Below are 13,381 nucleotides of genomic sequence, written 5' to 3'. Positions count from 1 at the left end.
AATTCTAACACAGACCCGACTCTTCGCAGCCATGATGAGTCGGCTCTGTAGGTTGGTGAAGTAATTCATTGAGATGAGGGGTGGAGAGTGGAGTGGAAGCCATCACCTAGTGAATTATTTTTCGTTTTTGGTCAGTGACCCTGTGCTCACTAGTGGCTGTGAGGGTATCAAAATTAAAGGATGTCTTGCAACCTAAAGTTGGCTACTTGCCTGTAGGGCATATGTTAATCCTGGAAAAGTGTTCTGAAGTCAGGAAAAGAGTCGGTAGGCGAAGAATGTGTGCCTTATAAGGGAGGATAACTTGCAAAGAGTTTTTCCAAGGCTTTTAGTCCAAACTCCTACCCAGCTGAGGGAGAACTTTCTGTCTTTGCAGGTGATGATGCCTGAGAGGTCTGGGGGTTCCTGAGGCAGAGAGGGAAGCTTGCTTTTCAAAAGCCAATTAAATGAAAGCAAACACAACCACCACAAAGGAAAGCAAAAGCAGAAACCCACCTAGAGAAACCAACTGATCCAAAGGAGGTTAGGGGGCCTGGGTTCCCATCACCTTCTTGGCCAATCCCTGAGCTTTTTCTGATGTGCTGTGGGTAGGGCTGGCTATGTCGGTGGTATTTCTGGAGTTGGGGTTGATTTGACCTGAGTAAGCCATTCTATTCTTTTTTTAAATGAAGGTAATGGGGATTGAACCCAGGACCTCATGCATGCTAAGCACGCACTCTACCACTGAGCTCTAACCCTTCCCCACCCCACCCCTGCATTTTATTCTTGACTGTGGAGCAGCGCAGTGCACCGGGTGCTTCACAGGCCTGTCTTTTAGCTGGTCATTAGGTATGTATGGAGGTCACCATGCCAGGCTCTGGGCTAGATCTCAGGAGGGAGCAACTGAACAGGGAATTCAGCAAGCAGCTTCCCAGAGTTTGTGCTGTAGTGTCTCTTCACCTCTAGGTTGAAAGCCTCTAAGAGTCTCTGAGAGATAGAGAGAGCCCTGAGTCACTCTTTCTTTCTAAGGCTATTATATTAATAACATTGAAATAGGGATACCCAAATTTAATACAATAATGCTTTTCACACATGCATAAAAGTATAGTGAAGAATAATTATGCTTTTCAAAATATTACAAACAAATATTCATAGGGCTTTACAGTCAGGGAGGTCTGGTTATGGAATGTGAGTTATAATGTTGTCTGATGAGTGTACCTCATGTATATATACAGAATGTATAACCTCATCTGGAGGCAGCAGTAGTAATTTAATTTTGAGGTCCTTATGACAATGTGAGACCTGGGCTTAATGGTCTTCGTGCTGCCCCTGCACTAAACCCTGCTTCTGATGTCTCTTAGATGCTGGACATGGTATTAACCCTATAGCATATGACTGTGCTATTCACACCAGGACTCAGAATTCCTGGGCCTAGGGCTAGATAACACAAGGAACTGGAAGCTACAGGAAAGACAGAAGGCAGCTTTCTGAAGCCTGGCAGAAACTTTGGCACGTAATACGCCCTCAGATATTTGTTGCTTGAATGCATGAGAAAAAGAAAGGAATATTCATGGGTATATTAAAGAATTAAACTGATAAGAATAAAATTAATACTAATAATAACTGAAATTCATTGACCATTTGCTGTACGTGCATTTTCCATGCATTATTTCACCAAATTCTCAAACACATGGGAGCAGAATATCCATATTTTAGAGCAAACTGGCTGAAAAGTTTAACAACTTGGCCAAGGTCAAACAGGTAGCAGGTCAAAAGCAATTTTAAATATTTTTATATTCAAATGAACATAGGCTTTGCAGGAAAATCCACATTTATATGATTTAAAAAAAAAATAACAAGACCTCAAAGAAACCCTTAGCACTGCAGTAAGGTGTTGTGGCCATGCCTCCCAGAACAGTAAGGGCATACTTCCTCTTTCTTCTCTATTTGGTGGAAAAGCTTGAGATGCCCTGAAAATATCAGTCCAATGAAGTTAACAGGAATTACCATCATTGCTGATTTTACTTGAGGCCACATTATTATCTGTACTCTGCAGATGAGGCAGCTAAGACTCCCAGAGGCAAAATGATCTGGCCACTTAGGTCTTCCCCATCCCGGTCCAGTGTTACATCCCCTGTGCTGGGCTGACCTCAGGAGCAGGCTAATCCTTCCATCTTCCATGGACATAACTTTTCTTCTCTTTCTTTCCTAAGTTGGAAAGCAGATGGTTCTATTTTTACGGTAGCGGAATTTTTTTTTTTTGGTGGGGGGAGTCCTGGAGAAGTAGATGTAGGCAGTGTTATACTTCTTATGTAGGGGAGCCTATGGAAAGGTAAGATTTAAATTAGGATATGATGGGAGGAAGGAAGCAAAGGTGGAGAGGAAAGGGGATTTTTAGAAACTTTTTATTTATTTTTAACACCTTTATTTTGGTATGGTTCCTGTACAGTTCCTGTACAGTACACATATTTCAGATGTACACTTTGATGACTTTTGATAGATGTATATACCAATGAAACCACTACCACAATCAAGACAGCTAACATTTCCATCACTCTCCAAGAGGTGCAATTTTCAAATTTCCAGTTTATCCCTTCCCACCCCCTTTACCTGCTGGTGACTCTAAGTTTGTTCTCTATGTCTGTGAGTCTGTTTCTGTTTTGTAGATAAGTTTGTGTCCTTTTTTTTTTTAGATTCCACATATAAGTGATATCATATGGTATTTTTCTTTCTCTTTCTGGCTGACTTCACATAGAATGACAATCTCCAGGTCCATCCATGTTGCTGCAAATGGCATTTTATCAAAAGGGGATTTTTTAAGGGCCAGGGAAAAGGTTTTGAGGTAGATGAGCCTTATCTTTATGAAGTGGCCAAAGGCATGATACAGTTTTTCAAATGGGCTCACTTCCCATAGCAGCTTGTGTTTTGTCCTAACAGTATCCTCTTCTCGGGTGACAGAGCTGCGCTTAGTGTTTCACTGTTCATGCGTTTTTAATGTTCTTCCCCTCCCACTAGAGCACCGCATGAATCAGGAGACACATCCCCGGCTGTCTGCCTGGGAAGAGATGTAGAAATTGGCACGTCGCTGGGTGAAGATGAGGAAGAGGCTGTAAATCGACCAAAAGAGCCCTGAAGTGCTCTTTCGGCGTGAGAAGGCGATGGCTGGTGGAAGGGGGTGACCAGCACAAGGAAAGATGCCTTAGCAGCAGCTCCAGAGACCGAGCCAGGCCAGGTGGGATGCACCAAGACCACCATGGACGGAGCCCACAGCTCAGCGCTGCAGCTGCAGCAGCTCCCGCCCACTAGCAGTGCCAACTCCGCGAGCGAGGCTTCCTTCTCCTACAAGGCAAGACCTTTTATTTGGAGGTTTGGGAATTTTGCATTTTTCTAACAAGAAAGTAACATGGTGCAGCACTGGCTAACAGATATGTCCAGGGTCCACATGCCTATCAATGGCAGAAACCGGCAGACCCTCCACACAGAGGAGAAACTGTGTAATCAGAAGAAAAATTGTCATTAAAATATGTAAAAATAGGAAAGCAGAGAAATATTTTCAAAGAAATTCATTCCCACTTAGAAGATTTGATTTTTTTTTTTAAATTATCTGCCCCATTACTCAAAGACAGCCTTTGTTCATATTTCAGTACATTCCCTTCCTGTCTCTTCTGTTATTACAAATCTGGGATCAGATTAGACAGAAAGTTTTGTATCTTGGTTGTTTCACTTAACCTTGTTTGAGGAATATTACCCCATGCCACTGAGTAGTGTAGGAAAGCGTGCTTTCTGAATGATTGCCCAATAATCTGTTGAGCTTCTGTATCAAAATTTGCTGAACAGTTTAGGTTGTTTCCAATCTGGGGTGACTAAACAATGCTGCAGTGAACATCTCAGAGTGCATGCCCCTTTGCTATCTTTAAGAATTGGGCATCCCTGGGAGAGGCAGTCTCTCCCCAACCAGCAAGGTCACTAATGCCAGAGCATCGAGAATACAGAGAATAGGAAAATATAGTTAATAGAGTTGTCCCTGAGGTGAACGAATGCCAAATAAACAAAGACGGAATCTAGGAAAACTCAGAACACTCTCTCTGATGAGGTTTCTAATAAGTTTCCATTTTAATCACAAATTTAACTCAGTTACTTATTACAGAAATATCTTCGTGCCAGAACAAAGATAAATAAGTCACAGAGACTCTACCAAAGAGCCTAAGAATTGAGGTGGCAGACAGGCATGTGAACAGAGGCAGACGAGCTGACCTAAGTACCAGGCGGGATAAAGGGAAATCCCTACTCTGCTCCTCCCTAGCTAAGTGACCTTGGCCACATGGTTTAGCTAATCCTCGGAGCTTCTGTTACGGGTAGAACGGTGGTAGTAATACCTCCCTCCATCCTTCATGCATCCATGGCTGCATGGATCAGTGAAAAAGCACCTAGCCCCGTGCTAGGCGTGCGGGAGGGGCTTGACTCAGGCTTGACCTCTGAAGGGTCTCGTGGTTACAAGCAGGAGCAGATGAAGGTGCACAGAGCAGAGGAAAGAGGAGTTAATTTTACCTGGGGATAGGGGAAGGAGTTTCTAAAGGGAAGCTATCTCCTTCCTTCTTGATTTTGTTAAGGCTATTTTGGCTGCAAGGAATAAAAATCCATTTCAGAGAAACTGAAGCATAGAGAAAAACTATGAAAAGGCTACAGGGTAGCTCATAGAACCAGGGGCAGGAAAGGCAGTGGGGCGCCAAAGGTGCTAGAACTCTTACCCCACCTTCAAAAGGAGAAGGATCTGATTGGCCCAGCTTGGGTCAGGTGTCTACATTGATCCAATCATGGTGGCTGGGGGCAGAGTCCTCCAGCAAACCTGGTTCCTCCGCCGTCACGCTGTGGGCCTCTCTCAGAAAGGTGATCCCGTGGGCTGGGCAGGCTGCTGCAAAGTCATCTCTTACCTCTGGGGAGAACATTAAGAGGCCCCCAAGTCCAGCTTCATCAGGGAGGGTTGAAGTTAGAAAACAAGAAGTCTGTGGTGAGTTGCAGCGCTGCCCTCTGCCCTACCCGGGATGGAGTGGATCCTGGTTGTTGGGGGTGGGTGGTCTGTGAAAGACAGACAACAGCCTGAGCTGCCCAGGAGGCAGCATCCTCGCGGGTCCCTGACTGGAGGCTTTGCCTCAGCCTGCAAGAGTCAGGCGTCAGTTTCTTCTACTTGGCAATAAGCATTTCAGCTGAGCACCTGCTGTTCCATGCCTGTGCTGGGTGGGGCGGGAGCTATAAAGATAATTGAGATATCTCCTCCTTGAAGGAGTCTAGGAGGGAGGTGGGGAAGCCATGTCCACAAGTATCTGCCCCCCAAGACAGAATCTGGCACAAAAAGAGAGATAAGCAGGGTGTTAAGAGTACGGCCTTTGGAACTGGGGAGACTGGCTTCCAGCCCCAGCTCTGTCACTTCATAACATTATAACTTGGGGAAAGCCATGTAATTCCTTCACAGGTCAGTATTAAATCCATCCTACAGGGTGGTTACGAGGATGACCTGAATTTACATTGCAAATAAGGAAACGAGCTGCCTGCGCCAGCACCTGTTTTCTGCCTGTGGAAATCCTACCCACCCTTCCAGCTCCAGCTCAAATATCACCTTTTCCATGAAGCCTTTGTCAGCCTTCCTGGCAGGAAAATAGAGGTCCTTTATCCCCAGTTCCATAGCCAGTTCACAATTACTGTAGGAATCATCCTCATCACAGTGGCAGCTAACATTTGCTGTGTTTACTATGACAGGTACTGTGTTAATTCTCAGGAAAGTCTCATAAGGTAGGTACTATTGTATCCCCATTTCACATATGAGGAAACTGAAACAGAGAGGTTAGTTAACTTGCCCAAGGCCACACAGTCAGTAAGTAGTAAAGCTGGGATTTGAATCAAGTCTGCGCACTGCTAAAGCCCTCGGTCTTACCCACCACTTCCTCCTGCCTGTGCTGTGCCAGGCACTCTGTGAGGCCCCTTCTCTCCCTGACACCGGTTATTAAGTGTTGAAATGGCAATTGTGGAGAAGGTAAACGTCAGAGAGCTGGCCTGAAGCCAGGTTACAGGTGTAGCAGAGCCTGTTAGCCAGCCTGCTGTATCCCTTGTTTTTAAATGTGAGTAACCCTCAGCGCGAGCCAGAACGCAGCGTATACTTAACTGTTAGCAGTTTTAAGCCCAAGGGACTGTGGGAGGTCAGTTTCAGTAGCAAGTGATGACAGTCTTGTCACCGTAGTATTTCAGTAGAGGCTGTTGTCGGCAGATGTAAAGCAGACATTGGATCAGGAGACCTGCTGAGGTTTTACTTGGGTACCCATGTCCAAGCAAGGTTTCCTGCCTCTGTGACCTTTGGCTGCTTTTCTGGGAATAGTTTCTTTTCTTTCAGAGTTGTAACTGGTGAAAGATCAATTCTTGGATCAGAGAATATCAGAGCCAGGAAGGTCCTTATCAGGGTTGCTGATAATAATGATGATGATAAAAATGAAAATTATAAAAGTAATAGTAGCAGCTAGAATTATTTTAATATTTATTATATGTCAGGTGATGTTTCAACACGTCCCTTACTTCCTAAAACATGACAGTCCTGCGAGGGTTTACAGGTCAGCTTCATCTTTCAGAGAGGAAACTGAGGCTCAGAGAGTGAAAGTAATTCCCCTGAAGTCACACAGCAGTAAGTGGCAGTGGCAGGACCGGGTTAAGAAGGCTCCCAGTGGTGGCCCGCAGTGGAGGCACCTCGAACTGCCTTTCTCTTTCCTCCCTGCCAGCAGACCTGGACGCCATGATTTTACAGTTTCCAATGCTGAGGTCTGGAGGAGGAACTTAATGTCAGGGGCCCGGCTGGTTGTCAACTCAGCTCTGAATTGCCCTTGAGGGTGGTTACTAGGTGTGTGTTCACACCATGTAACCCCTGGGCCACTGACCACTTCTTTGCTTGACTTTAAATGCTCACAAAATTGAACCAGTCACAATTTCACAACTGTGTGGGGCATAATTAGCATTGACAAAGCCATTTGAAACCCTTGGATGAAAGGGCATTAAGTTATATTGCACTGTTACTAACCGTGTCTGTGTAGCCAGTTATTATGTGTGGAGATTAATGTGCTTGTGGAAATGGCTTTTTAAAAAAAACCGCGGCTGCCTGTGTCATTAGTGGGAATGTAGCATTTAGAAGGTGGGGGTCTTTTTTTCCTAATTTTATTTTGCTGCCTTTGAAGGACACCTCAGAGAGCTCAACAGGAGACAGTGTGGAGGAGTGATTCTCATCAGGAGACTGGAAGTCGGAACTCTAGCTCCAGATTCTCCAGTTCTCACCTCGGGCAGGTTATTTCACTTCTCTGAGCCTTCCTTTGTTCATCTCTAAACTACTTCCAGCTTCTGTGCTAAATAGGGCTCATAGTATTACCCACTTTATGGGGCTGTTTGTGGCCCAAAGGTGATGCACAGAAAGGGCTTTGTGCAAAGGGTTATATGCCTGACATATATATATATATAGTACAAATTATATAAATGCTCCGTAAACATCAGACTTTATTACTATAGTAACCTTTTAACCTTGTTTTTGATGCTCAGACTGGCTTATCCTTGTGCGTTGCACAATTTTCATTTCCAGGTTCCACCCCTCCACAGCCTCCTCCCTGAAACAGTATTGACTTGTCTGTAGTTACAGCTGTTTGTTTCTCCTCTTCATCTCTTTACCTCCTCTTGGTGAGCTATTAACAACACTGTCAACCTAAATAAACCTAGGAGGCAATAAACAAGCCAGAAGAGTTCATTTGGGATCAAAGAATTGCATGCAGTTCTGGGGCACATAGAGTCTCGGGTGTCAACCCAATCAGCATCCTGTTAGGGAGTAAAAGTCTGGGGCTCTTAAAGGTGAAGAAGGGAGGCTTGCGTTACAAGGAATTTTAATTGGCGTTGGAGGCAGAAGCTAGTCTTGGCTAAATGTGATTGAGTGCTAAGGCCATCACTGCGGGGGAGGGGGTGTCCTTTACTGTGACAAGCTGCCAGTGGTCTTGTAGAGTCCTTGGAATATTCATGGTTTTGCTCAATTCAGAAGTTCATGGTTCCTTCTGAGGAGGGTATATATAAGGTCGACGTCCTTAATGGCCTCCCAGCTCCATTTTAAAACCCCTTGACTTACGTGACTACATCTTAATGTCACATTTTGCAACGCATTCTCCAGCAGCCTCGTGGATTTAGTCCCATCCGAGGACAGCTTGATCTCTCTGGGTAAAGATAATATAGCAGCTACCAGTTATAGGTCGAACCATATGAAACCAGCACTTTTGTAGGTCAAAACTGGTTGGATGTTGGCAGTTTCCTATGGTTCACCCCATTTCTAAGTTATTGAGCTCAGTGTTTCTCCTGAATGATCTCAGGAAGTTCATGCACCAGGTCTGACAGATGGGAGCTGTCATCCCAACTAGCAGAGGAGAAAGGAACCGAGCCTTGGTGAAGCAGGTCTCAGCGGCCCACCCACCCTTGAACCTGCAGCTGTGTGACCCCCATGTGTCCTCTGAACAGCCTCTGCCCAGGTCTCAATTTCTGCACAACTTCTGGAGCCTCTTTCTAGCTCTCCTCTGTCTCCCACTAAGGTGATAAGGCAGTTTGAGGTGTTGTTGGAGCGGGAACCAGAATCCTTTTGTCTCCTGCCTGCCCAAGGCAGTTCCTGCAAAATCACTGCCAGTTAACTCTTTAACAGTTTACCCATTAGGATAGGTAACTGAATTATTAGCCAGAGCACCTTCCTGGGCCCGAGGTCTTTGCCTCCCATGAGGTTGAGGTCCTTGCTTTCAATCCTTAAGAGCTCCTTTGAAGGGCTTCCTTTGAGGTCCTCAAACTTGAACCTGTAAGGAAATTCTGTGTTTCCTCACACTTTCTTTTATTTGACATCTAAAACTTAAGACTTTTCATTACAAGTTTAAATATTCTCAAAGAATATAATTCCTGGCATGTTTAAAATACCGTTTTTGTTTTTTTTTAAACTTTCTCACACACTTAACTAAAGCCCCCGGAATATAAAGACCATGTCATATCTACCATCAGCCTTCTGAAAAGCCTCTTGAACAGTTGGGAATCTTACGTCATTCCTTTTCCTCCTTGAATTTGCATTCTCCTTCCATTCCCCCCACAGAATTTTATCCCCAAATTGTGTGTCAACTTAAACAAAAATGCACAAACTAAGAGTTGTAAGTTTAAGTTTTATTCCCAGAACTTACTGAAGATTATAGCCCAGGAGATAGCCGCTCAGTAGCTCTGAGAAGCTGTTCAGAAGAGGCAGGAGGAGAAGCCAGTTTATGTGGGATTTCTGACTAGGAAATATATGCAGTCAACTGTATATCTTGGTAGAAGGTTACTGCTAATCACAAGGAACAGATATCTCAAGTTACTGATTTTAGTGCTTTCCTATGTACGGGAAGATGCAAGAATCTGGGTTCATTGAAATCCTTCCTGAGATGCACACCTAACTATCTGAGGGGACTGCTTGTCCAAGCACAGAGCATCCTGTTACTGTTCTAATTTCTTCTCAGAGTGCACTGTCAGTCAGTGATGGCAGCAGGTTAAACTCAATCCTTGCAGAATTGGGTTGAGCAAAAACACTCTTTGTTCTTTGTTTACATGTGTCTGTCTTTTAACACAACATTTTTATGGACACCTATCATACTTCCTTACAAGAAAGAATGTGGAGAATGTAACCAATTGTCATTTAAAAAAATTTCCTTTAATACAAGGTTCAGAGGTATTGATGCAATACAGAAATTTTTTATATAACTGAATAAAAGCAATTATGCAATATAAGGCTTCATCACAATTATTAAGCAAAAAATAACATTGTATTAGAAATGAATATCTGAATGAGAAGAATGAGACTTTATTTTCATTATTCAAGATAAATATTACTAATTGGTAGAATGAGATAGAGTTTAGCATCAGTTCTGTTGCAAGCTTTGGTTTTTATGGTTCAGAAGTACTGAGCTTCTTCACAGAAGTACCCGGAATGGAAGGAGTGTTGTTATAGCAGTATAGCTGAATTCTTTCAACTCCTTCCAAGTTATGTGCTAAAAATCATGTAGTGATAAACTATTTTTATTGACCTATCAGCTGAAAATATGATTATGGCCTCTATTTTTTTTCAGAGCAATGAAATAGACACACTTTGTTTTTAGATTTGTTTTTGCTTTTACAATTTCTGTGAAGTTTACCAAAAAAGCATTATCAATTATCTTTGTAACTTTTTGCACTTAGAGGCACATTGGGTTACCTTGATATATCCAGAGGACTGGGAAAATTGAAATATTATTAATTTTACTACACCTTTGCCCTTAGTATTATAATATATATATTTGACATATATTTTAATTATAGAATATAATGCAAATATTTACTATTAATAATTATAAATGCTTTATCCCATGCTTGAATATATTTTTGTCGAAACTTAAAACTGTAGGTATAACCTACTTAACAAAGCTAGTCCTTATTGTCCAAACATCAGTTAAATCAGACCCTCTGCTTTCAGAATATCCTAAGAAGGGCCAGAGTGTCCCACTCTTATGTCATGCCTTAACAGGAAGATGTATGAGAGAGGGAGAGAAAATAATTCCTAGGATGGGCATTTATCACTAAAGAAATCTCCTACAGAATAAAATTTCAAAATTCCCCTTGGTTTCTTAGTGGTTTTACAACATGGGGCAACACACCAAGGTAAGATTCTACAGGATAAGCCTTTCTTTGATAAAGTGGGAGGAAGTTATTGAGAAAAATGAGAAAGGGGACTATAGGAAGCTGGCAAAGAGCCCAGAGGGAAATGAGGATATGGCGACTGAATCCCTTAAGCTGTCAGTATCAGCAAATCCTTCATAGAAGAACGTCTCTGGGGCCTCCCGTCTGAAGGGTATGGCCCTCTAGACCTTGCCACCCTGATTTCTCTTTTAGAAATGATTCTGATAATGTCACTCAGAGCCTCCCTGTTGTCTCCAAGCCCAAATCCAAATCTTTTGAGACAAAGAAGCCCCCTCGCAATCTGGCCAGCCCACCCCTTAAGCCTTATCCCGCTACACTCTGGTTTCCCTCCGTCTTCCCTGGACCCCTGCCCCAGCTACATAGAAGCCCTTGTTGTTCCTCAGGCTCTCAAACACACATCACCTTTTACCTCTCAGTGCCTTAGAGCCCATTTTCCCCAGGGTTTTATCCCTCCGCATCACCTTCTTCCCATTCTTCAAAGGCACCATGTTCGTTCCTACTTTGGGGGCTTCCCATGGGATGCAGAATGGCTTTCTCCACCCCACCCCACCTCTCTAGGTCTTCAGATCTCCCTCTGAAACCATTCCTCAGAGATGCATTTCTAACCTCTCTCAATCCTGGATCTCCCTACGCACTAGGTCAGGCCCCTGTGCTTCTCTTAAGTAGCTCAAAGTGCAGTGTGATTAAATAATCAGGTGTTTAGTATATACTCCATGAGGACAAGGACAGCTCAGTGTGCACGTTTACAGATTGTGCATGGCACACGCTAGGCACTGAATGAATGAATAAGTGTCTGTCATGCCATTCTCCCTTCCTCTGTATTTTCATTGCTCTTAGACGCATCACTAATATATTGTAATATTTTAAATGTCTGTATTCTGCACTAGCCTTGGAGCCTTTGAGACAAGAACCAGTTCCCCAACCCTTGATAACTGTTATTTATTGAATACCTTTCCTGTGTAAAGCATTGTTCCTAGAGCTTTATATATTACATAGATTGACATAATAGTTAAGAGCATGGGCTCTAATGTCAGACTAACTGGGTTCCAGTCCTGCTTCAGCCGCTTACCTCATATCTTCTTTACCTCAGTTTCCTCACTGTAAAATTGGGTAATAATACCTATCTTACAGGGTTGTTGTGAGGATTAAATGAATTAATATGTATGAAGTACTTAGAATAGCACTTGGCACATGGTGTTCAATAAATGTTGTTGTTTGTCATTTTTGTTGTCATCATCATTTCTTATGTTTACAGCAAGCCTGGTCTGTCAGTTTCCAAAGGCTGAGCTCTCTCTGGTAGGCATGACTACCTCCCTCTAGCACATGCCTGGCACATAGGAGGTTCTCATAATATACTATTGTTGGCTGATGGATGTTTCTAACTACGATAGCTAACATTAATTGAAGACTCTGAGAAGTCTCTCACAAATAAATCTGTTTCCCCAAACCCTCCAAGTTGTTCCAGGAACTGTGCTTCATTGTTTCCATGAGATTATCTCATTTCATTCTCATAACCACCCTAAGAGTAAGCACTCTTTTTGTGTGTGTGTGGAGAGTGGGGGGAGGTAATTAGGTATATTTATTTATTTTTAGAGGAGGTACTGGAGATTGAATCCAGGACCTTGTGCATGCTAAGCATAAGCTTTACCACTTAAGCTAAACCCTCCCCCTGCCATAAGCACTCTTAATATCTCTATTTTATAGTTGAAGAAACAGATGCTTAGAGATAAGCCCAAATCATGTGTTTATGAGTGATGGAGGCGAAATTTAAGCTGAGGTCTACCTGACTCCAGAGCCTGCCTGAACAACCCCCCCCACACACACTTGTTGTGTTGAGCAGTTCTTTAGGAGTATGGTGTCCTCCCAAAGTTTCCAAGAAATTCTGTAGTCCTCTACAGTCCACCCATGTTGGTTGAGGGTGTTGGTTATGCTCAGCCTCATGCTGAGTGTCATGTGGATGGTGGAAGAGCAGGCCAGGCATGTAAAAAGAACTCAGGCTGGAAGTCTGAGAGCCTGGATTTTAGTTATGACCCTACCACTGCCTTTGCCATATGACATTGAGCCACATAGTTCCTTGTGTCCAGGATGAATTCTTCTTTTGAAATTCCATCACTTTATCAGAACTTCTCTCTTACAACATGTATCCCATTCTTCCTTTTTTTTCCCCCCATTTATTTGTGCTCAGATTAAGCCATTTATTCAGGAAACATAACTTGAATACCTTCTATTGATCAGCAAAGATAAATGAGACATGGAGAACCCAAAAGAATATTTTTAAATGAAAGGAATGCAAAAAGTAATGAAGAAATTTGTAACAATAATGTCATAAGGGGAAGAGGGAGAGATGAAACTATATAGGAGCAAAATTTTGTATACTACTGAAATTAAGATGGTAATTGAAATCCTCAATATAATCACTGAGAAAATACCTTTAAAAGTACGGTAAAAGAAATGACAAGGGAATTTAAATGGTGCACTAAAATATATCTGTTTAATGCAAGAGAAGGCAGTAATGGAGGAATTGAGGAACAAAAAGAGGCATAATAAGATACATAAGGAAAAACAACAAAATGGCAGAAGTTCTTTTTTGGCAGTAATTGTATTAAATGTGAATGGGTTAAATATTTCCAATTAAAAGGCAGAGATTGGTAGAAAGGATTTTTTA

At 42.8% G+C, this 13,381-nt stretch overlaps 1 protein-coding gene across 4 annotated transcripts in view; it reads left to right on the top strand.

Annotated features, from left to right (window-relative positions):
* Positions 1–13,381, top strand: part of NIPAL3 (NIPA like domain containing 3) — a 44,010-nt gene that overhangs the window by 688 nt on the left and 29,941 nt on the right. For all 4 annotated transcript variants that reach the window (XM_031464359.2, XM_010989797.3, XM_031464360.2 and 1 more), the window contains exon 2: positions 2,992–3,322. In XM_031464359.2, coding sequence (XP_031320219.1) covers positions 3,230–3,322 — 93 coding nt within the window. In that variant the 5' untranslated portion in view covers positions 2,992–3,229. The remainder of the gene's footprint in view (positions 1–2,991; positions 3,323–13,381) is intronic.

The sequence above is a fragment of the Camelus dromedarius genome, chromosome 14 (genome assembly GCF_036321535.1).
Source record: "Camelus dromedarius isolate mCamDro1 chromosome 14, mCamDro1.pat, whole genome shotgun sequence".
NCBI lineage: Eukaryota > Metazoa > Chordata > Mammalia > Artiodactyla > Camelidae > Camelus > Camelus dromedarius.
Note: the sequence above shows the minus strand (reverse complement) of the source record. Positions and strands in the feature narration are given on the sequence as shown.